This window comes from Eleutherodactylus coqui, chromosome 9, assembly GCF_035609145.1.
Source record: "Eleutherodactylus coqui strain aEleCoq1 chromosome 9, aEleCoq1.hap1, whole genome shotgun sequence".
NCBI lineage: Eukaryota > Metazoa > Chordata > Amphibia > Anura > Eleutherodactylidae > Eleutherodactylus > Eleutherodactylus coqui.
In genome coordinates, this window is record NC_089845.1 from 126741861 (window position 1) to 126765662 (window position 23802).

Sequence of the window (23802 nt, forward strand, 5' to 3'; positions counted from 1 at the left end):
CGCTGCACTCATGCTGACATACAGTATTTACCGTTGCTGAGGCCTGGGGAACACCAGAGAAAGCCCGAATGGAAAAGAAGAGCGATAACGTGTCTGCCTGATCAAAAGTCCTTCCAGGATCTGCTGTGACTAATTTGCTATGCCATGAAGAAGAGACCAAAACCTGAAATACTGTGGAGGTTAAAGACCAAGCACTATATATATATATATATATATATATATATATAAATATATATATACACGGTGCTTGGTCCTTGGCTTTAAAGGGGTTGTCCCGCGCCGAAACGGGGTTTTTTTTTTTTTCAAACCCCCCCCCCCCCCGTTCGGCACGAGACAACCCCGATGCAGGGGTTAAAAAAGAACACCGGACAGCGCTTACCTGAATCCCCGCGCTCCGGTGACTTCTTACTTACCCGGTGAAGATGGCCGCCGGCATCTTCTCCCTCGGTGGACCGCAGGGCTTCTGTGCGGTCCATTGCCGATTCCAGCCTCCTGATTGGCTGGAATCGGCACGGGGCGGAGCTACACGGAGCCCCATTGAGAAGAGCAGAAGACCCGGACTGCGCAAGCGCGTCTAATTTGGCCATTAGACAGCGAAAATTAGACGGCAACCATGGAGACGAGGACGTCAGCAACGGAACAGGTAAGTGAATAACTTTTGATAACTTCTGTATGGCTCATATTTAATGCACAATGTATATTACAAAGTGCATTAATATGGCCATACAGAAGTGTATAACCCCACTTGCTGCCGCGGGACAACCCCTTTAATCCCGCACCATCTTAAATATTTGGCACTGATTTATTGGAGCAGGTCGTGTGCTTGGTTGTCAGAAATAGTCGAGGATCTGGAGGAGAACACAGAGCAGGTTATCTCAGTGACTGCCAGCATGCCAGAGCTGCTGAGTCTTAGTACACCTAAGCGCAGCTCTAGCTATAACTGCTGCCACTATAGGGGTGTTTGGATAGAATGCCCCAGCTATAGTGGGAAAACTGTGAAATAAGAAGGGAAAAAATAAAAGGGCATTGTGAATGTTCCCTAGAGGTCTAATATGATGTCATAGTAACCTGAATGTTGAAAAAATATACGGTATTTCCAATAAAAGTGGGAAAAGAAGCTACAGAACAAATACAAACATTGAAAAAGCAAAAAAAAACAAAAACAACGCCCATGCCAACCTAAACTGTCGCCGTATCCGCCCTGGGACTATACAAGTTATATATCCAAAACAATCTGAAGCAAAATAGGGAAGCAATTCCTGTAGAATTGGCAGATGAAGATTAAAAAAAAAAATCAGGGCCAAAAAACTAGCAAATGTGTAAAAATCACTAAAAGGTCTCTGGTCCCTTAGGACCGAAACACTTTGGTCCTTGAGAAGATGAAATAGGAATAACCTACTTTTAGAGAACTCGTGGCTTCTTGCTTCGCTTTAGTGATGTCGGCGATTCTGCTCTTCTGTTCTTTCACCATGCCGGTGAGCTCCTGAATTAAATTTGCCGATTTCTTCTCCTTGAGGCGGCTCTGAGCGAGCGCCGCTTTATGTTCTGCCAGCTCCTCTGTGATGGTATCAAAGCCGTCTTTAACCTACGGAATAGAGAACGAGTTTAACCACCACTTTATATATGATGACTAAAGATGAGCGATTCTACTTGGTTCGGGTGTTTTTGAACTCGAGCACAGCTTTTTCCGAGTAACTCACTACTCGGACGAAAAGATTCGGGGGGGGGGGGGGGGTGAGCGGGGGGTTGCAGAGGGGAGTGGGGGAGACGGGGAGGGAGAGCTCCCCCCTGTTCCCCACTGCTACCCCCCGCTCCACCACGCCGCCCCGAATCTTTTCGCTCGAGTAGTGAGTTACTTGGAAAAAGCTGTGCTCGAGTTCAAAAACACCCGAACCGAGTAGAATCGCTCATCTCTAACAACAACTAATCAGAAACATACACCATTCTAGCGGACGCGGTCGGTCACTGCTGACGACTCTTCCCTTTGGAAATTGTTTCCATGGATATCACAAAGGCGCCCATAACAATATACGGGGGTCGCTCTGAAACTTACTATGTTGCCACATGATGCCAGAACTGGATGTTGGCGATATGACAGTAGAGTTTGAACCTTCCTAAATAATATCCGTCACATTTTGTTGCTGAGTGATGGATGGCGGCAGAGGGGCAGTCTGCCAAAATGGCGCCTGACATGACAGTGCGTATAAAGCAAAGGCGTATATTTAAATTATTCCATAGGAAAATGTATGCAGTGCTGGCAGCGACATGTAAGACAATCCACGTTTTGGACGGCCATGCACAGCTGTCACACTATGACACGAAGAGCGTCCTGCGTTTATCATTACTTACAATGCATTGAAGCCAATAATCAGCTACTTAAGACAGTTCCTTGGTCGTAATCTGCTGATTTGCGCAGATGAGCCGATTGAGATGCTCTTCATTTTATGGTGTGACAGCTGTGCATGGCCGTCCAGAACATGATTTGTGATCAACATTTCTGTGGAAATGTGCCATCACCACCTTACTAAGTTGGCATCAACTGTTGGGTCTCCGTGAATATTCCGAAAGAGATGAATGTCAATGGATGCAATTTTTTTCCGTATGAAAGAATTCAATTGTACCGCTCTGCTTTATGCACATTTTTCATGTCAGAGACCGTCTTGTCTTACTGCCCTTCTGCCATCAGTCGCACGAAAACAAAATTTAATGGATATCGGTGGAGAGGTTTAAACTCTACTGCCTTACCACCACCATCTGCTTCTGAGGTTGTGTGCCAAGATAATAAGATTAGCTTCAGAGCGACCCTCGTATAAGGTGAATGTATCTCTAGGGCACCTTTCATGGAAGACATGCACCTTGTGTACAGAAATCTACGAGGTTTACAATTTTCTGTTCTTCCCCACCCAAGGAGATGCCAACTTCCCATTAGGATACCTCCACATTCGTCACACAGCAGTACCTCTTTAAATCTTCCCGATTCGATAATGAGAGCGGCACGAAATTCGTCTTCTAGATCTGTATATTGTTGTGACAGCGCCTTCATTTTCTCCTGAAACTCCTTTATCTGCTGATTATGGAGACGTTCTGTTTTGGAGACCTCCTTAGCCACGGCTTCTTGGAATTCGGGCCCATTTAATGTCACTCTTGTATCAAGCTCCTTTCTAGAGATGAAGAACACTTGTTGTGTTATCCAAAAAATAATCATTTATGCAAGGATTCAAGTTCTCGAAAAAAATGTACTTCTTGGGGAGCGGCCTACAATCGTGCCATAAGGACCAAGAGATTTCCAGTCACATTGTAAGAGTCATTACTCATTGACATAGTCGTAGGAGTTCTATTTTATAATGGCACCATTCAGAAGTATATATATATTATATTGTATTACTTACTCATTTTTTGGTGGGGTGGAGGGTGTAGACCCAGAAGTTTCAACATTGTTTTTTGGATTTGTTTTTACAGTATTAACCATGATACGTTTTCTTATCTGGATAAGCGTGATCATTGCGATATCAAGATAATATACATTTTTTAGTACTTTAGCACGATAAACACACGTTTTTAAATAAAAACAACTGAATCTGCATCATTGCAATTTTATTTTTCCTGGCAAAATCATTACTAGTGGATGCTGGAAATACTCAGCACACGAGAGTATGCTTCATCTGCGAGATCATGGGATAAAAGGGAATCCCCATGCAGTCCGTAAAATCATCAACCCACACATATAAGTAGGTCTATTTGTATGTCCTTTTTAAATTATTATTATATCAATAAAAGTATATCTGAAGGTTTGTATATATGTGTTTTTGTAGGTGTTCATTCCTGAATCCCAAAGTGTCACTTTTATAATCACCTGTCTCCCTGTTCCCCCACCAGGCTGCCTCCTTCAGACTACTTCAGCGCATGTACATAATGAGAAGACTAGCCCCTGTCTGCATTATCTGTGTGCGCCAACTAGTAGGCCCTCAGAACCCCCATTCTCATGATCAGTGGGGGTCCCAGTTACCTTTATACAAATATACATATTTTTGATTTTTTTTCTGGGACAACACCTTTAACTAGAGCTATCTATTGTTATACCATAAGCCAAAATCTGACACTCTTAATATGTGAAGCGCTGGACTCATCTTTACTTCTGGCTACTTGTCATCACCGACAGAGTATCTCTTGATGGTAACGGGGTTTGAAGTCCCTGCCTCCAGCAAGATATTGCTCTGATTGGTTCATCAAGTGCTGGCTCAGCCAATCAGAGCCAGCGCATGTTGAACCAATCGCAGCTATTCAATGAATGGCTGTGATTGGTGCATTGAACAGTGGCTCTGATTGGCTGAGCCCGCTGTTTTTTTTTAAACTCGTTTTATTAAACAGCATATTTTGTTTTGTACATTACATGAATAAACAATTGTTAAAACAGTGTGCATTACATACACTAACGATTAAAAGTAACTTTACATACATCAGAGAGTTCTTTGGTATCGGTGTTCGGTACACAAGTACGTTACATTTCTTTTATGTTTATTCAGCATATCTCAGTACATACGTCTGTAGTGTTCGTATTGGTATTACTCATTTTACCTGCCAAGCCTGGGTGTGCTCTGTCTCAATAAATTTTGGAACATTTCTTGCGTGAGGTTCGTGTTTGTTGTCCCGCACCAAATCCCCCATACTCTGTCGAACTTTTCAGGGTATTTCCTGTTTTTATACACTATTTTTTCGTACGGTAGGATGGTATTGATAATACTCTGCCATTTTGTAACAGTCGGAGGGCGCCTGTCCATCCATCTTAGCGCTATGACTTTGCGGGCGTAGAATAATACTTTAGTAAGGAATATTTTGTCATAATGTTGCCATTGTTCCTCATCCATAATCCCCAGCAGACACATCGCCGGATCCAGCGGTATTGGTATTCCCATCAGTTGGGTCAGGAATTCTGTGACCTCCTCCCAATATTTGTATACTATCGGGCACCCCCATATTAGATGGTTAAAGTTTGCGTTCGCTGCGCGACATCGGTGACACTGACTAGTCACTGATCTGTTCATTTTATGTAGTCTAGTTGGTGTTAGGTAACATTGGTGCAGGATATACGACTGGGTCCGTTTGTTGTTCGCGGCTGGTGAGACCCTGGTATAAATGGCCATTGCGGTCTCCCAGTCCTCGTCAGTCAGTGCTGGAATGAGTTCCCTCCATTTCTCTAGTACGACCGTTTGTGCACTGGGGATCTTGGAGTATAACAGGTGGGTATATAACTTTGAAATTAGGCCCTTAGGGCCCTGTGTGCGCAGTATACCTATTAATGGGTATGTGGAGAAGGGTCTCCTGGGTTATGGGAATTGCGCTGTCAGTGCGTGCCTGAGTTGCAGGTATCTAAAAAAACCTGTTCGAGGTACCTGGTATATTTGCTGCATTTGCTCAAAGGAGACTAGTACTCCGTCGATGTATAGGTGTTCCAGTGTGGTGATTCCCACATTTAGCCAAAATTGTCTGTCTGGGAGGTTCAATAGATGCGGCAATGCTCTGTTGTTCCATAGGGGGGTCTCCAGGGGGGTGTCCTCCTGTCCCGCCAGTTTCCTACATGCTCTCCAGACGCTTACCGCGAGCCTGTGTATAGGGAGCATTGGTTTCGTCAACAGCCCTGGTTTTTCCAGGATGATCCAGAGGGATGCCTCCGAGAGGAAGTACATCAGGTGGTGCTCGGAGTTCGGGAGAGGGGCGCCCGACAGCCAGTAACGTATATATCTGACCTGCCCTGCCAGGTAGTATATTTTGAAGTCCGGCAGCGCCATCCCCGCCAGCTCCTTGGGCTTTTGCAGGGTTTCCATGCGGAGTTTGGCTCTGGCCTTCCCCCAAACAAACGAAGCTATCAATGAGTTAGTTGTCTTAAAGAATTTTTGTGTGACAGTTATTTCTGCATGTTCTAGTCGGTATAGATATTTGGGAAGAATTATCATTTTAATAAGATTTATTCTTCCTGCCACAGAAAGCGGCAGGGAGCTCCAGGCTTTTAGTTTTTGTTGTAGGGTTGCTGTTAGGGGCGCGATGTTTAGATTAAAGCTTTGAGTATGGTCCCGGGTGATGTGGACCCCCAAGTATTTAAATTGGGGGACAATTTGCAGATTGTGGTACATCTCTCCCACTCTCCACTCCTCTTCTCTCAGCGGCATGAGGGTGGATTTCTGCCAGTTAATACGTAGGCCTGAAAAATTCCCGAATTCGTCTATCTGGGAGACGGCCAGGGGCAGGGTACTATGGGGTTCCGACATGTAGAGTATTATATCGTCCGCATATAATCCTATCTTGTCTTCTCTGGGGCCAATCCGGATCCCCCTGTATTGTGTGTGTTGTCTAATTTTTAGTGCTAGGGGTTCTATAGCAATAGCAAATAAAAGGGGGGAAAGTGGGCAGCCTTGTCGGGTCCCCCTGCAAAGTGGGAGGGAGGCGGAGATCATGCCGTTCGCCACCACTCTCGCCGTCGGCGCAGTATACAGGATAGAGACCCACCTGATGAATGGCTCCCCGAATCCAAATTTTCGCAGGACCTCCATCAGATATGGCCACTCCACTGAGTCAAAGGCTTTGGCAGCATCCAATGAGGCCAGGGCCCAACTTTCTCTCCATCTCCGTCCCACCTGCGTGATCACCTGCGCCCTTCTAATGTTGTCTGACGTGGACATGCCTGGGATAAATCCGGATTGGTCTGGGTGTATAATATCTTTAATTGCTTGATTCAGCCTGAAAGCTAGTATTTTGGCGAGAATTTTATAGTCTGTATTTAAGAGAGAGATAGGTCTGTACGACCCACACTCCTCCGGATTCTTTTCAGGCTTTAGTATAAGGACTATATTAGCCTCCAGCATCGACTCTGGGAGGCGTCCTTTCTCAAGTATATCTTCATACAATGAGAGTAATTGTGGTGTTATTTCCTCTCTGTACTGTAGATAGACTTCCACTGGTATACCGTCCGTACCCGGGGTCTTATTCTTTGCCATGCCCTCCATTGCCTCCCCTATTTCTTCTATTGTGACAGGGCCGTCTAACAAAGCTTTGTGTGTTTGCTGTATTACTGGGAATGTTATGTTAGTTAGGTAGTTCTCTAGCTCTGCTGGTGTGTAATTAATCTGGGACTGATATAAGTCTTGGTAGAATTGTTGAAATCTTTCTAGTATTTCTTGGGGGTCTGTGAGTACTGTGCCCTCAACTGATTTGATCCTTAATATAGCCGGGGAAGTGGTCTCTTGTCGGGCCATATATGCCAGCAATTTACTGGACTGATTACCTAGCTCAAAAAAGGACTGGCGGGTGAAGAATAGCCTCCTCTGAGCCTTCTCTTTCAAGTGTAACAGATACTCCCTACCTACTTGTAGCCATTTATCTCTTTTATCGTTTGAGGGATGGGCTATAAATTCTTTTTCTAGTTGTTGGCATTGTTGCGCCAACTGTTCCTCCTCTTTAGCTGCGGTTTTTTTAATAAAGGAGATTGAGGATTTAAAGCAGCCTCTGAGGTATGGCTTAAAGGCTTCCCACACCAGCGTCCTATCTCGGTTCTCCTCATGCGCTTCGTAGTATATCTGAATTTGGTCTATTATTCGGTCATTTGGGCCAAGCAGTGAAAGCCAGAACGGGTGTATCCGTTGCCTCCCAACCGCAGGGGGGCCTGGTTTTTTAAGAACCATGCAGATCGGTGAGTGGTCTGAGACCCCTCTTGGGAGGAATTCTATGGACTCTATTTTTGTAAACAACAAGGGGGATCCAAATATATAGTCTATTCGGCTCAGTGCATGATTATGCGCTGCATGACAAGAAAACTCCTGTTGGCGGGGATGGAATGTTCGCCATAGGTCCAGCCATCCCGCCACCGAGATCATAGAGGCCAGACGGGTCAGGCCCCCGTCCCCCGCTCCCCGAGCACCACCCCCAAATCTGTCCAGGTGTGGGTCCATAACCATATTCATGTCTCCCATACAAATAGTTGTTACATCTGGTGTAAATGAGGCAAATTGTATACCCTCTGCCAGGAGGGCTGTTGACGTTGTTGGTGGGTTATAGTAGCATAGGAGTACATATGGATCGTTGTTTATTTTGGCTCTTACGAAGATGTATCTACCCTCTGGGTCTTTTTTTAGTTGTTCTACCTCCCATCTGATGGATCTTTCTATCAATAGGGACACCCCCCTGGAATATGATGTGTGGTGTGAGTGTGCTGACCACTGAACCCATGGCTTTAGCAGGCATTTAAAAGTTTCGGGCGTGAGGTGGGTCTCCTGGAGGCACAACACATGTGGTCGCCAGGAGCGTATTAAAGAATTTATCATGACTCGCTTCCTGGGGGATCCCATGCCTCTGACGTTCCAGGACACAAAAGTTATCTCAGCCATCAGTAATGATGGTGCAATTGGGTCCGGATGAATTGTTTATGCCATTTCGCCCGCCAGGAGACCCCCCACCACGCCCCACTACATCTTCATTACCTGTCATGCAATCGCACTTTAGTACATTTATATAAAACACATTGAACATCCGATGTATGCATTCTAGAAACATTATGGTAGCGTACTACCAATTTATAACTCTTACAACAACTTGTAACTAAACAGATTTTGAATACTGACTATAACCTCGTTGTGCTAGTGTTCGTGGCTAACTTTAACTCGGGGTAACCAACTTAGCATAGCTCCATCGTCGCTATACTTGTGGTTTTGTTTGGTTATTGATACAGTGGTGTAAACCGACCATGTCATATTGCGTTTCGGTTAGGTGGACTCCCTTCCGAAGAGGCGGAAGGGGGGAAGTAAGTCTGGGGAGGGGGAGGGGGGGGGGAGAAAAAAGGGGGGGGGGGAAGGGGGGCGGAAGGGGGGGGGGGGGAGAGAGGTGAACAACGGGCGGTTATTGCCAGGGGTACCCTGGAGGGGGTTGTTCCCCCCCAGGCTAACAGCCTGCAGCACAATTAAGCGGCCTTGATGAGCCCTTTATATTTGCATGAGAGTCCCGTCACCTAAAGGGAGGGCAGAAATAATGGTTAGGTTTTGTATACATTACAGTCTCTCTGGCCGTCGTCTGGCGATCAACCATTCTTCTGCCTCGGATGGTGATGAGAAGAAGCGGGTGCGATCTCCGTCGATCACTCGTAGTCGCGCTGGGTACATCATAGAGTACGGGAGCTGCAATTCTCTAAGTTGCCTTTTGATGTTGAAGAACGAGGCTCTTTGCTTTTGGAGGTCTGCCGAGAAGTCCGGAAAGATGGACACTGTGGCATTATCATGGCGTAAGGGTCCTCCTTTTCTGGCGGCTTGCAGAATATTATCCCTATCACGGGAATTAAGTAACTTTGCCAGTAGCGGTCTGGGTGGGGCACCGGGTATGGGTGGCTTCATTGGTACTCGGTGAGCCCGTTCAATAACGAAGACCTGTGATAGTTCTGCATTGGGAAGACGTTCACGGAGCCATTTCTCTAAGAATTCTTCCGGTCTCTGTCCCTCGGTTCTTTCCGGGAGGCCAACTATGCGCAAATTATTGCGTCGTGAACGATTTTCAAGGTCGTCCGCTTTCTGTCTCCAGAAGTCAGCTTTCTGCGTAAGATCTCTTATTGCGGCTGACATTGGGGGGACAGTGTCGTCTAATGTAGATATTCTATCTTCTGTAGCTGTAACTCTTCCTCTCAAATTTTGAAGGTCTTGTCTAAGGAGACTGACATCCATTTTAACTTCATCAATTTTACTAGTGAGAGTAGTCGTGGATGTCTGGATTGCTGTCAGTAGCTGTTCGGATAATTGCTGTAGGGTTTGTACTGTCCCTTCTGTTAGGTTTGGATTGGTGTTCTTTGTCGGAGGGGATGAGCCCCCCGGAGCCGACGACGCAGAGTCAGAGCCTGCATCTCTACGGTTTTCGCTCCTGACAAATGCCTTTAATTTATCCGCTGCAGCATTCTGTCTAGTAGGCCCCATGTTGTTCTGTCGGAGGTGTTTAGGGACGTATTAGGTTGTTCACCTATGTTTTATAGTGTTGAATTCACCAATGTACTCAGTGCAGGGCTTCTGTATGTGGTGTCTGCCCTGTTCTTTGTGGCCAGTAATGGTGGTCTCTTGCAGGCCTTACGCACCTCTTCCTCCTTTATTTGGGGGAGTGCTCTGGGGTTGCTTCTCTGGCCTTTTCCCTTAGTTATTGCGGGGGGAGGGGGGTCCCACTCTTCAGCGCCCTGTTTATATAGGGTATAGCAGTTACTGTTCCCTTATTCCCCTTCCCTCTCAATGCACTTATCTGATTGCTGCCGCTGGCGTCACTTTTTTCCTCCAGGCAGGGGGTCTCTGATCCCTCACCGTCAGGTCCAATTGACCAGGTGATAGTTATAATGTGGGTCTGCCACCTGTATTGCTGTAGCTGCCGGTGTTCCAGCTACTTTGCCCGGTCCCCTCTTTATGTGGAGAGAGGCGCCCCAGGCCCCAGCTATTGCCGGGCGGCTGGCCCCGTCCCGCAAGATGGCGGCGGCAGCTGCGGCACCGCGTACTCGTCCCCGATGTCTCTCCTGTCAGGGGGGTGCTTTACGGATGCCTCAGTGCTCCGCGGCACCGCCGACCGCTCCGGCCCTCCGCCTCCCTCTGTGCGGCCTCTTTACGTGGTCTTTTGCCGCTGGGCCGCCTGCCCCGTGCTCGAGGTAGCGGCCGTGTCAGTCGCGGCACCGCAGGTTTGCCGCCGGCGTTGCGATGGCTGCCGGCGCCACAGACGTCCCGCCAAGCACTCAGTCCTCCCCCTCTCTGCGTCGGTAAGGGGGGCAACAGGTCCGGACAGCCGCCCGCTGGCCGGGAGTCCTCTCCTCAAGATGGCGGCCGCGGTTTCCCGCGCTCTCTCAGGGGTTTATTGCTGTGGTTCCAGGCAGGTGCCGCAGCGCTTCACGGACTCACCGGCGGTCTAGGCTACTCTCTCCTCGCTCCCCGCTGTGTGTATTGCTGGGTCCGGAGCCCGCCAGCCGGCTGATGGCACAGGTTCTGCAATGGCGGCGTTCCCAGTTTCACAGGCCTCCCCTCTAGCTTCGGTCCTCCTGCGCCTCTCCTGTCAGGGGTAAGTGTCTTGGGGTCCAGTCTCTCTCCCCTCCTCTCCGGTGGTGTTATGGCAGGTTTGGGAGTCCTCAGGATTAATGCAGGATCGTTATTTGGTCGGTTTGAGCAGGAGCCCTCCTTACATGTGGCCGGTCAGAACGGCTGCTTGGCCACGCCCCCCGCTGAGCCCGCTGTTTAGCCAATCAGAACAATCTCTTGCTACAGGTGGAGTCTTCAAACTCAGTACCATCAAGAAATGCTCTGTTGGTGATGACAAGTTTCCGGAAGCCTGCAGGAACGCAGGAGAACAGCGTTAGGGACCTGTTACGTGAGTATAAGGCCTCCCTCACGCAGTTCTGGCATTCAGCTTCCTTGGCTGCATTTTCAGCTATGCTGAAAACGCAGCCAAAACTCTGACAAAACGCATGTCAGCGCTGCTGAAATCGCAGTAAACACAGCGTTTTTGCAAACTCCTGTGTGAGGAGTAAACAGAAAACTGCATGGTGGGCTTCTCTCCCTACTGAGAGGGGATCTAGAGCCGACTAAACCCTGGTTATAAAGATACATAAAATGTCACTTTTGCTAAAAGGGAGATGGAAAGCAATTAGTTTTCCACATGCACCGCTTTCCTTTCTCTCAGCTCTGCAGGACAGTATACAGCCTGTGTGCTCAAACCTTCTGATGGCTACGGCAGCTCATATTAGTTATTTCTCTCAGCAAGAGCTAAAACTGACAAAAGTGAGCGCAGCGTACGCATCGCAGGTCGCGTCTGCCCGCTCTCAGGCATTTATACATCACCATGCTGCTGACAGTGGCCGGTACCTGTGTGCTTGCTCTTTTGAAGTTAGCAGTTCATGGAGCTGCTGGACCTTCTCTTTGTGCTGGCGTACAGACGCTCGAAGCAACTCGTTCTCTCTTTGGGAGGTGGATACTTTTCGTTCGGCTTCCTGCACCCGTTTCATCTGTGCTCAAAAGAAAAAAAAAACCACACATATAAACTTTTATTTGCGATGAAGAAAAAAAAAGCGCGGTGCAGCCACGTCTCATGCTGCGATTACTGGCAGTTAGCAAAGAGCTCTCAGAAAAATACGGCATTACAAATTAGAGGGAGCCCATCAGCTTATTTGATTCTGCAATGACAGATGGGAGCTCTGGAGAGATCTTTAAAGGGAGCCTGTCATGAACTACAAGCACCATAAACTAATTTATGCAGCTTAGGCCTCTTTCACACGGGTGCGTTGCTACAATACTACAAATCGCATGTATGTGAAGCCCATGTTTTCCTATGGGTACCTTCACACATGTGATGTTTTGTAGCATGCGACATTCTAACACAAAAACCTTGCGGGTCCGGCGACTCATGAGGTTTTGTAGCCCCTGTTTGCCTATGGAGCCTTCCTCTCTGTTGCATCACATCGCAGAAAAACACGATTTTTGTGCAGTGCAATGCAACTTTGACTGTAGGAAATCCTATTATCATAGCACTAACTGCAGGAAAAAATGTTAAAAAAAGTATACATCAACTTAGAAGCACTGTCAACCCGGCCGCATCTTTTCCCCGGATACCTGGCACTATTCTCTTTCATCTCTTCTGGCAGGGGATGAAAAATCTCCACCTCCTGGAAACACTGCCTCTGATTGGCTGATGCTTAGCCAACCATAGCCAGCGCTCGATAAACCAATCACAGCCATTCACCGAGCACTGGCTCTGATTGGCTAAGCATCAGCCAATCACAGCCAGCACTTAGAGGAGCCGGGGATTTTTTAATCCCCGGCCAAAAGAGATAAAGAAGACCAGTGCCGAGGACCAGAAAGAAGATGCAGCGGAGCCCCAGACAGCGCTTCTAGGTGAAGTATCCTTTTTTTTCTGCAGTTAGGGTTTATTTTTAGGGTAGGGCTTATATTTCAAGCCACCCCCTACCCCCCCCCCCGCCCCTCCGAAAATCCTTGCATGTGGTGCTACAAAGTCGCGCTATAAAATCGAGGTATTGCCGCAAGAAGACGCAGCGATATTGCATGGACCAGCGATGCGACATTGCTGCGATTTTTTTCGCAGCAATGCCATGTTGCCTGTGTGAAGGAGGCCATATAGTTCAGGAAACGTGGAGTCTGGAGAACCTCTGTTCACTCACCCAGCCCCCGGTTCCTGCGGTGTGCCTCGGCACGATCAGCATGCGTACACCAGTTTGACTTTTTTCAGAAGGTTGTGCATGCGTACTGCCATAAAAATGGAAGGTGCACACGCTAACTCCATCAGGGTGGGGGGCATTGGTATTAAATGAGTAAAGTATTTTAACCCCTTAGTGACCAAGCCTGTTTGCGCCTTAATGACCAGGCCAAATTTTGCAAATCTGACATGTGTCACTTTAACATGGAAAAACACCAGAAAGATTTTGCATATCCAAGTGATTCTGACATTGTTTTTTCGCCACATGTAGTACTTCATTTAGGCGGAAAAAAAAGACCGATAGAATTTGTGTTTATTTATTAAAAGCGCCAAAATTGGGAACATTTTGAAAAAATCGTCATTTTTTCACATTTCCAACTGCAATATCTTAAATATGTGCCAACATAATATAGAAATTTTTACTAAGATTTATATTTCCATCCGTTTACTTTATTTTGGGCGCACATTGGAAAAAGTTTTTTTTTTAACCATTTAGGAGACGTACAAATGTAACATTACTTTTCAGCATTTTGAGGAACACTTTGTTTTCCTACACCAAGCCAAGATTGGAAAGGCTCATAGGAGTCAAAATGATAGATACCCCCACAAATGACCCCATTTTAAAAACTACACCCCTTAACGTATTCACTGCGGGGTGTCATGAGTATTTTAATCCCACAGGTTTTTTTCAGGAGTCAATGCAATTTAGAAAAGAAAAACTAAAATTTCATATTTTTGCAAATATGTCATTTTAAAGACAGGACTTTTTTCTATAATACACATGAAAATGAGGATTTGCACCCCAGAATGGATACCCCTGTTTGTCCTCTGTTCAGAAACATACCCATTGTGGCCCTAGTATTACGTCTGGATGCACAATGGGGCCCAAAATGAAAGGAGCAACAAGTGGCTTTCGGAACAGAAATTTTGCTTGAAGGAGATTTAGGCCCCATTGCCCACTTGTAGAGCCATTGAGTGACTAAAACGATGGAGAACCCCCACAAGTGACCCCATTTTGAAAAGTAGACCCCTTAACGAATTTATCTAGGGGTACGATGACTTTTTTGACTTCACAGTTTTTGAATTAACCTAAGCCAAGCAGAAGGAAAAAATTATGATTTTCATTTTTTTGGCAATTATGTCAATTTAAAACATTTTTTTTTTGTACGGTGTACAGAGGAATGAAGACGTTCACCCCAAAATAGATACCCCTGTTTGTCCCGTGTTCAGAAACATACCCATTGTGGCCCTAATCTACTTAAAGAAAACATGGCTAGGCCTATAATGGAAGGAGCACCCGTTGGATTTCAGGGTACAACAGAATAAATTCCAGGCCCCATTGCCCACTTGTAGAGCCATTGAGCGCCCAAAACGATAGAGAACCCCCACAAATGATCCCATTTTGAAAACTAGACCCCTTAACAAATTCATCTAGGGGTGTACTGCGTATTTTGACCCCACAGTATTTGAATGAATCTAAGCAAAGCAGAAGGAAAAAATTACGATTTTCATTTTTTTGTCAATTTTGTCAATTTAAAAACAGTTTTTTTTGTACAGTGTACATAGGAATGAAGACTTTCACCCAAAATGGATACCCCCGTTTGTCCCGTGTTCAGAAACATACCCATTGTGGCCCTAATCTGCTTACAGGACACATGGCTAGGCCCATAATGGAGGGAATGCCCGCTGGATTTCAGGGCAGAACTGAATAAATTCCAGGCCCCATTGCCCACTTATACGGAAAAAAATTGACTTCCTAAAAATACACCCCCCCCCCCTGCCATCCCCATTTTTTGGCATTCCCTAAATATTAGATAAAAGTAATAATATAAACTGCGTTTTATGTCCGAAGACAGGGGTAATTATGGAGGCTGGTTGGGATGGGCACATGGGGCAAGAAAACCGGGTATCCCCCCCCCCCCTCTCACTTTTTTGGGGGTATTTCGTAACCTCAGCGGCGAGGATGGGGTGTAAAAAGTGGCGCGCTGTGAGGCTTCGTAATCTTGCTGCACTGCAGCGGTCTCACACAGAAGGCACTCAACAAGCTGCTCCTGGAACTGCATGAAGGCGAGCGTTCCCGGGGCTTCTTGTAAATTACGGATTACAGGTAGCGATCTAAATAACGCCGGGCTCTCAGGGCCGTATGCAGAATCCGCTTACGGAGGCCCGCAGCAGATCCCAGCTGTGACCCTGCGTACGGCCGCGTAATGTACTGCGCATAACTGCCTACTCACACAGGCGGTCATGCGCAGTACACCGTTTTTTTGTTTATATTTCCCGCGCCGTCGCTTAGAGATGACCCGGGTACCCGCAGCCCGTACACAATGTGTTTGCATATGGGCTGCGAGTATATCCGCGGTCATAGAGCACAATGGGCTCTAGGTCGCGGATATCTGCGGTAAAATATAACATGCTGTGTTCTGTTTTCTGCGAGTGGATTCCGTAATTCCGACCCGCTAATTGGGGGGAATTGTGTACTCCAATGCATGCGATTGATCCGTGGATTACCGCTGATCAAGCGCATGCAGAACCCATAATTCCTCTCCGGTCATGCGTGACCGGCCTAATGTTAGATCGCTAATTTATCACGTGACCGTGGACCGCTCAACGAGGCCGCCGGTCACTGCTCCAAGGGTCGCTGGGAGCAAGGAGATTTAAAATTTCCTGGGCTCCCCGGCTCCTGCGAATGTGTCCGGTATTTTGCCGGCGGGTGCATGCGCAGAAGCCGGAAGGGTCCATGGAGGATAATCGCATCTGGATTCAAATGCGGAAGCCTCTGAGAAGATGTTTCATCTCCCCCCACCGATCGCATCGGTGAGGGGAGATGAAACTTCCACTTTTTTAAGAACTTTTACGTGATCGCCATTATGCATTGGATAATGGCGATCACGTGACCAGTAACCGCATACCGCGGCTCCCCGTGATATCTCCAGGCTCTTCGCTACCTTTGGTAGCCAGCAGCAGGGAGATTTTAAATTTCTTGGGCAATCTTTCACTTTTGCGCATGCGCTGAAGCTGGGGAAAGGTCCACGGATCAACATCCCACCAGGGAACAAATCCGGGACCTTGGGTACGTAATTTCATCCCCCCTTACGGATACGATCCGTAAGGGGAGATGAAACTTTAACTTTTTAAACTTTTTTTAACTTTTTTTTTTTCTTCTACTTTTTAACTTTATATGATCACCGTTATCCGATGGATAACGGTGATCATATGACTGGAAACCGCATACAGCGGTCCCCAGTCATATCCCCCTGCACTCGGCTATCTGTGACAGCCGGGTGCAGGGAGATTTTGAATTTGCCGGGCTCGCCGGCCTTCTGCGCATGCGCGCCACATCGGCGCATGCGCAGAAGCCAGAGGAGGGTCCCGACACTGGCCGGAGGACATGGAGGAAGGGGGGTGAGTATTTTCACCTTCCCTCATGGATCCGATCCATGAGGGGAGGTGAAGCTTTTCTTTTTTTTACTTTTTTCTTCACTTTTCCGCGATCGCCGTTATCCATAGGATAACGGCGATCGCGGTACCGGGGACCGATCACCGCGGTCCCCGCTGACATCTCCTGCCTCCTTACAGGAGCCGGGAGCCAGGAGATTTTAAATTTCCCAGGCCGCCAGGTCTTCTGCGCATGCAGCTGACGTAATGCCGCCTGGCGCGCATGCGCAGAACGCCGGCTTCGGGGCCCGGAGGACCAGGAGAGCGGGGAGCAGCGCGGCGGACACGGGTGAGTAATTTCAGCTGCCCTGATGGATCCGATCCATCAGGACAGCTGAATCTTTAACCTTTTTTGCACTTTTTGCAACTTTTATGCGATCATACAATTACAATTAATGTTGTCAGGTCACCATCTGACCCATATATGAACTAGTAGAGTCTGGATAGACCATGATTATCACTTCTGTAGGGGGCAACAACATTAGCAGGAGGCAATAAATATAAGCACAGGAATATATCCACATGGTATCAGAATGATCCTATTAGCATAACGTTTGGATGAATCAAATGAGTGGTCCAACACCACTGCTTACCAATTACCAGCTTAGTATCCACACGGCACATATATTACGCTTACTGGTAGCGTCAACTTTATTGTCGCTATAATTTGGATACTGCATATTCTTTAAACATCTCGGGGTATATATATTATTGTCCTTCTCCTTAATAATTGCCTACCCCTAGTCCATCTCACTGATAGATGATGGATAATGTGTGTTTTTGTCTGTAGTCGTGTGTCTGTTTACTTCAACCACCCCCAATATGGAAGTGTTTTTTTTTATAATTTATAATATCAATAACATTTCTTTTAGTCTCAAGGCCTTTTCAGTGATAAGGTTATATTTGCTTTAAGAGCCTTAATTGTCACAGTGATTTCCTACAAACTGCTGTGGTTGTTAAAGCCGAAGAAAGTACAATGGGGTACTAGATGGGTGTTTCTAATAAAGTGACAATTCAGTGTACACACAGCAGAATCCAACACATTTTTCAGCACAGATTTGCCCTCTAAAACCGTGGAAGAAATCCATGACTGAGCCAAGTACTTGCCGCAGATCTGTGTGTGGGTAAAGTCCTTATGAATGGGCAAAATCTACGCGTGGGGTCTCTGAAACAGATGCGCATTAAAAAGTCACGACGCCTCTTTTTTTTCTGAAATGTGGATTTCAAATCCGCAGTGAAAAGATCTGCGTACACGGATTCTGTTCAAATGAATGGGATGCAGATTTGGTATGGATTTTAGAGCACATTAAGTGCCAAACACTGCTGTGTTTCACCCTACATGTTTCTAAATTAGATGAAAAACAGCCATAAAATGAAGACGCTAACACCATGTAGTGTCACACTCCGGATTACATGCTGGGCTTATATGCCTAGCAGGAGCAAATGCTTTGGAAGGACTGCGTTGGCCATCAATGTACAAGTAACTAAAGGCTGCAAGGCATAAGGACCTACACACAAAGCTTTTTAAGGTCCTTGAAAAGTTTTTTCTAACACTTTGCGCAATTTTAAGGGATTTTTTTTGTTAAATAGAGAAAAAAAAATGCATACCCACCTACAGTGGGGAAAAAAAGTATTTAGTCAGATACCAATTGTACAAATCCTCCCACTTAAAAGATGAGAGAGGCCTGTAATTGACATCATAGGTAGACCTCAACTATGAGAGACAACATGAGAAAACACATCCAGAAAATCACATTGTCTGATTTTTAACAAATTTATTTGCAAATTATGGTGGAAAATAAGTATTTGGTCACCTACAAACAAGCAGGATTTCTGGGTCTCACAGACCTATAACAACTTCTTTAAGAGGCTCCTCTGTCCTCCACTCATTACCTGTAGTAATGGCACCTGTTAGAACTTGTTGTCAGTATAAAAGACACCTGTCCACAACCTCAAGCAGTCACACTCCAAACTCCGCTATGGTGAAGACCAAAGAGCTGTCGAAGGGCACCAGAAACAAAATTGTAGCCCTGCACCAGACTGGGAAGACTGAATCTGCAATAGGCAAGCAGCTTGGTGTGAAGAAATCAACTGTGGGAGCAATAATTAGAAAATGGAAGAGATACAAGACCACTGATAATCTCCCCCGATCTGGGGCTCCACGCAAGATCTCACCCTGTGGGGTCAAAATGATCACAAGAACGGTGAGCAAAAATCCCAGAAGCACACGGGGGAACCTAGTGAATGACCTGCAGAGAGCTGGGACCAACGTAACAAAGGCTACCATCAGTAACACACTACGCCGCCAGAGACTCAGATCCTGCAGTGCCAGACATGTCCCCCTGATTAAGCCAGTACATGTGCGGGGCCGAATGAGGTTTTCTAGAGAGCATTTGGATGATCCAGAAGAGTATTGGGAGAATGTCATATGGTCAGATGAAACCAAAGTAGCACTGTTTGGCAGAAACACAGCTCGTTGTGTTTGGAGGAGAAAGAATGCTGAGTTGCATCGAAAGAGCACCATACCTACTGTGAAGTATGGTGGTGCCAACATCATGCTTTAGGGCTGTTTCTCTGCAAAGGAACAAGGACTACTGATCCGTATACATGAAAGAATGAATGGGGCCATGTATTGTGAGATTTTGAGTGCAAACCTCCTTCCATCAGCAAGGGCACTGAAGATGAAACGTGGCTGGGTCTTTCAGCATGACAATGATCCCAAGCACACCACCGAGGCAACGAAGGAGTGGCTTCGTAAGAAGCATTTCAAGGTCCTGGAGTGGCCTAGCCAGTCTCCAGATCTCAACCCTATAGAAAACCTTTGGAGGGAGTTGAAAGTCTGTGTAGCCCAGCGACAGCCCCAAACATCACTGCTCTTGAGGAGATCTGCATAGAGAAATGGGCCAACATACCAGCAACAGTGTGTGCCAACCTTGTGAGGACTTACAGAAAACGTTTGACCTCTGTCATCGCCAATAAAGGATATATAACAAAGTATTGAGATGAACTTTTGTAATTGACCAAATACTTATTTTCCACCATAATTTGCAAATAAATTTGTTAAAGATCAGACAATGTGATTTTCTGGATGTGTTTTCTCATGTTGTCTCTCATAGTTGAGGTCTACCTATGATGTCAATTACAGGCCTCTCTCATCTTTTAAGTGGGAGAACTTGTACAATTGGTATCTAACTAAATACTTTTTTCCCCACTGTACTTCAGCAGCACCCCATTCACCGGTGGAGCCCCTGTGCCTACTGCTCCAAACCTCAACAAAGCCCCATGCCATTCATTATGCACGCGACTGCTCAGCCAATCACAGGCTTCCGCGGTGATTCCTCCATTGCTGCTTGTAATGGTCTACCGGTTTCTTCTGGGTTCCAGGGCTGCATGCAGAGCCACTGAAACCGAGAGCATGAGCTCATACAAAAGCATGCAGGGCTTTCCCATAAAGGGTCCAGGCATATTTACCACTATAACTCAATGCCCCCATAATAATGATCAATGAGGCCACTCCAACACTCAGTATACACACAAAAATAAAAAAAGGAGGAGGCGGCCAAATGATTAGTTATCAAAGACATGCATAAATATGTATAACACAAACACAAGGAGACTAAGATAAATCCAAGGATGCATGGGATGGGGATTTAAAGTGCATGACAAATCTCAGTATAACAAAAAATATAAACGTCCCAAAGACACCGACTAATTGTACACATACAGATGAGGAAAGTCATACGACACATCAATAGTAACAAAGTACAACAAAGTCACAAACTGAAAAAGTACCCACCAATAGAGCCATAAGGCACCCCCAATGCTCGGTTTGTTCTCTTTCTCAAGGGATGACAAATACTTCCACGCCTCCTGTTATACCCCTCTAAAGGATCATGTGACAAACCGATGCGAGTGTCCCCGATTACCCGACACTCAGCGATAGGAGCAGACGCAGACTGCGTGAGGTTCCACTCACACGCTGAGTGATAACTGAGGCAGGAAAACAAGCGCACAAATGGTCGCCATCCAGCGCACCGCACTGTCATACAGCCAGTGTCCAGTGAAAATTCACTGATAGAGAAAATTACAATTCTAATCCTAATCAAATCCATGTCAAATATACATGAAATAAGTAAGAGTAAACAGCATTAATAAGAAATAACATGAAAAAAGTGAGCGAAGGTGACGCAGCCAAACAATAAATGCAATAAGTGAACTGAAAATCTGAGGACAAAATGTCCATCTAATTGCACCTGTGGGAGTATACACCAAGCAGCTACCCCCCTCTATATCAAGAGGCAGTGTGAGTGGCTGTCTCATCGGTGTCCCTCACAGGTGTTATTTGCTCCTCCATTTGGTAATCTGCTACCTGCTTGATGAGAGGATGCATCTATATGCACTCCTTAGTCAGTAAGCATATGGCCATTTTCTCTGATTGCTTTTATATTTCCCCGTCTGTGACGTATTTATAGTAGTATAGGGACTCACTACAGGCAAGGAACCTTGACGCAATAGTGAGCTGATGCATCTTGGCGAAAATCCAACTAATGCCTTGCATTTATTATCTATTATTCACATGCAGCGTGGCTTTAAGACTCCAGGGGGAGCCCAGGGTGGCAGTACCAATGTGGTTCACCGATGGAAGTGCAGGGCAGCCCGCCGAATTATTATGGCGTCATTAATAGGTTGCTGGTCTGCATGGTGAATTACATATATCAGAATAGTCTGGCACTTTTTATCCACTCTGTGTGGGAGTATACACCAAGCAGCTACCCCCCTCTATATTAAGAGGCTGTGTGAGTGTCTGTCTCATCGGTGTCCCCCACAGGTGTAATTAGCTCCATTTGGTAGTTTGCTACCTGCATGGTGAGAGGATGCAGCAATCTGCGCTCCTTAATCAGTAAGTATATGGCCATTTTCTGTGATTGTTTTTATATTTCCCCTTCTGTGATGTATGATGTGTAGTATGACTCTCATCATATGTATGTGTACAATTAGCCTGTGTCCTTGGGACCTATATATTTGTTATGCACTTTAAATCCTCATCCAATACATCCTTGGTTTTATCTTAGTCTCCTTGTGTTTGTGATACGTATTTATGTATGCCTTTAATAAAGTAATTGTTTGGCCTCATAGTCCTTTTCACTTTTTGTAAACAGAGTATGTACGTTTATTTTCTTTTATATAATCTTAACACTGCGAATTTTTTTTAAAACTCGGAAAACCCCTTTCATTTCTGAGGTTCAGTATTCTTGACTTTTGGCATTGGCGCCTCCAGCGCTCTGTCATTCCAGCACATTCCCTACCTCCACTGCTTCTTGCTGGATTCTTTGAGCCTCTAGTTTGCACACTGCATCTTCCAATTGTTTGAGGGTTCTCTGGTGGTCGTCTTCTCTACTAGTAAATTGTTTTCTCTCGTTTGACAGCTTTTCGTTTTCCTTGCTTAATTGGTGCACCAGCGCTCGCAGTGTAGTTTTAGCGTTTCTCTCCTTTAAAAGTAATTCTTTAATCCTGCAAAAAAAAGTAAAAAAAAAAAAAAAAAGTGTGATCAGAATAATAAGGTCCAATTATCTTCTCTGCTTGCAGCGTTAGATGCTGTAATCCAAGTTTTCACTTCCCCTTAAGATTTCTCTAATGGCTGGAAAGAGAGAACTCTACGGAGAAGGGCATTCAGAAAAGCTTATGCAATACTCCCATTATTCTTTGTTCGCTTACATAAGAGGATCTTATACCCTTTGTTTATTTAAACTAAAATCCCTCTCGTCTCCACTATAAAGCAGGTAGATTGAGGCAGAAAGCTATAGTGTGTGGGAGAGAAAATAGGGCAGCAGGGTCAAGGCACAAAGGAACCTAGAAGACGTCTGACAGCGCAATACAAGAATAAGGTTTATTGTTTTATTGATATTTGCTGGACAAAAAGAATAGAAAAAAGTTAAAATCTGAAATAAAAAAATGGGTTTTGCACAGGAGGTCGGTACCATGAAGGTTAAATTACCTTACATTTCACTTGATCTTCCCTCTTTGGAAGAAAAGGAAAAATTATGTAACTCATAAAGACCCTGGGACTCATTGCTAAAAAGTATAGACAAAAAGTGGAGGTGGTTCCTGCAGTAACTAAACAGATGTAGGACATGAATGCATGGCGACTTTGGCTGCCATACGGGTCCCACGGCTAAGGATTGCAGTATATCCCTACAATATCACACACCAATGGCAGTTAAATGCAAATATGTTACAGCTTGCATGTTGCCACAACCAGACGATGCAAGAAGTCCAAAAACTGTTGGCCTTGTCTTTGCACAGGCTATCAAAATGAGAATGGTTGGGGGTCCAACACTTAGTACCTCTGATGTTCAGGGGATTGATGGGGCAGTGATACACCGCTCTGGACTTTTAGTGGAAGCTATGCGTGTAAAGTCCCTGCAACCAGTGGATCAGTCGGTAGGGGTGGCAAGAGTTGGTCCCCCATCGATCTAATATTGACGACCTATACTAGGGAAAGACCACTAATTCTGAAATCTTGGATAACTACTTTAAAAGGGTTTTCTGGCTCTAAACTTTTGACTACCTATCCTCAGGATAGGTCATCAATAGTTGATTGGCATGAGGGTCCTCTGCTCGATATCCCCACAAATCAGCTGACTGAAGAGACCATAGCTTCTTCTCAGACATGTGACATCACGTTTATCAGTGATATGGCCTGAGAGCAGCTCAGTCCCATTCAAGCAAATAGGACTCGTCTGCAATACTAGGTACAGTCAATATACAATGTAGTGGTGCTGTGCCTGATAATGTTTGTAGTCATGCGAGTGTCGCTGCCACCTCAATCTGCTGATCAGCGGGGGATCCTGAACGATCAACCTCTGCCGATCAACTATTGATGACCTATCCATACATGGTGGGTGTCAGTGCCAACAGCAACACTTAAATGGCCCAATCAGTGTCTAGAAATGCCTCCTATAATGAGATTGTTGGATGCCGTTGGGGCTTCATGGCTGTGCCGGCCTTTGCTCCCAGGTATACCATGAATGTTTGCCTATTAAGATGTGTCAATGTACTGTATAAAGCAATACTATGGTATTGCATAAAATACATCGTAATTCAATTTTATGTTATTGTGGTATACTGTAAAAGTGACTGAACAAACAAGTTCACGACCACCTTTAAAAT

At 45.8% G+C, this 23802-nt stretch overlaps 1 protein-coding gene across 2 annotated transcripts in view; it reads right to left on the minus strand.

The window, feature by feature from the left end:
- Positions 1–23802, minus strand: part of LRRCC1 (leucine rich repeat and coiled-coil centrosomal protein 1) — an 82508-nt gene that overhangs the window by 22062 nt on the left and 36644 nt on the right. For both annotated transcript variants that reach the window (XM_066578485.1, XM_066578484.1), the window contains exons 11-14: positions 21939–22143; positions 11853–11992; positions 2960–3161; positions 1400–1585 (exon numbers count right to left, since the gene is read on the minus strand). In XM_066578485.1, the coding sequence (XP_066434582.1) occupies positions 1400–1585; positions 2960–3161; positions 11853–11992; positions 21939–22143 (733 nt within the window). The remainder of the gene's footprint in view (positions 1–1399; positions 1586–2959; positions 3162–11852; positions 11993–21938; positions 22144–23802) is intronic.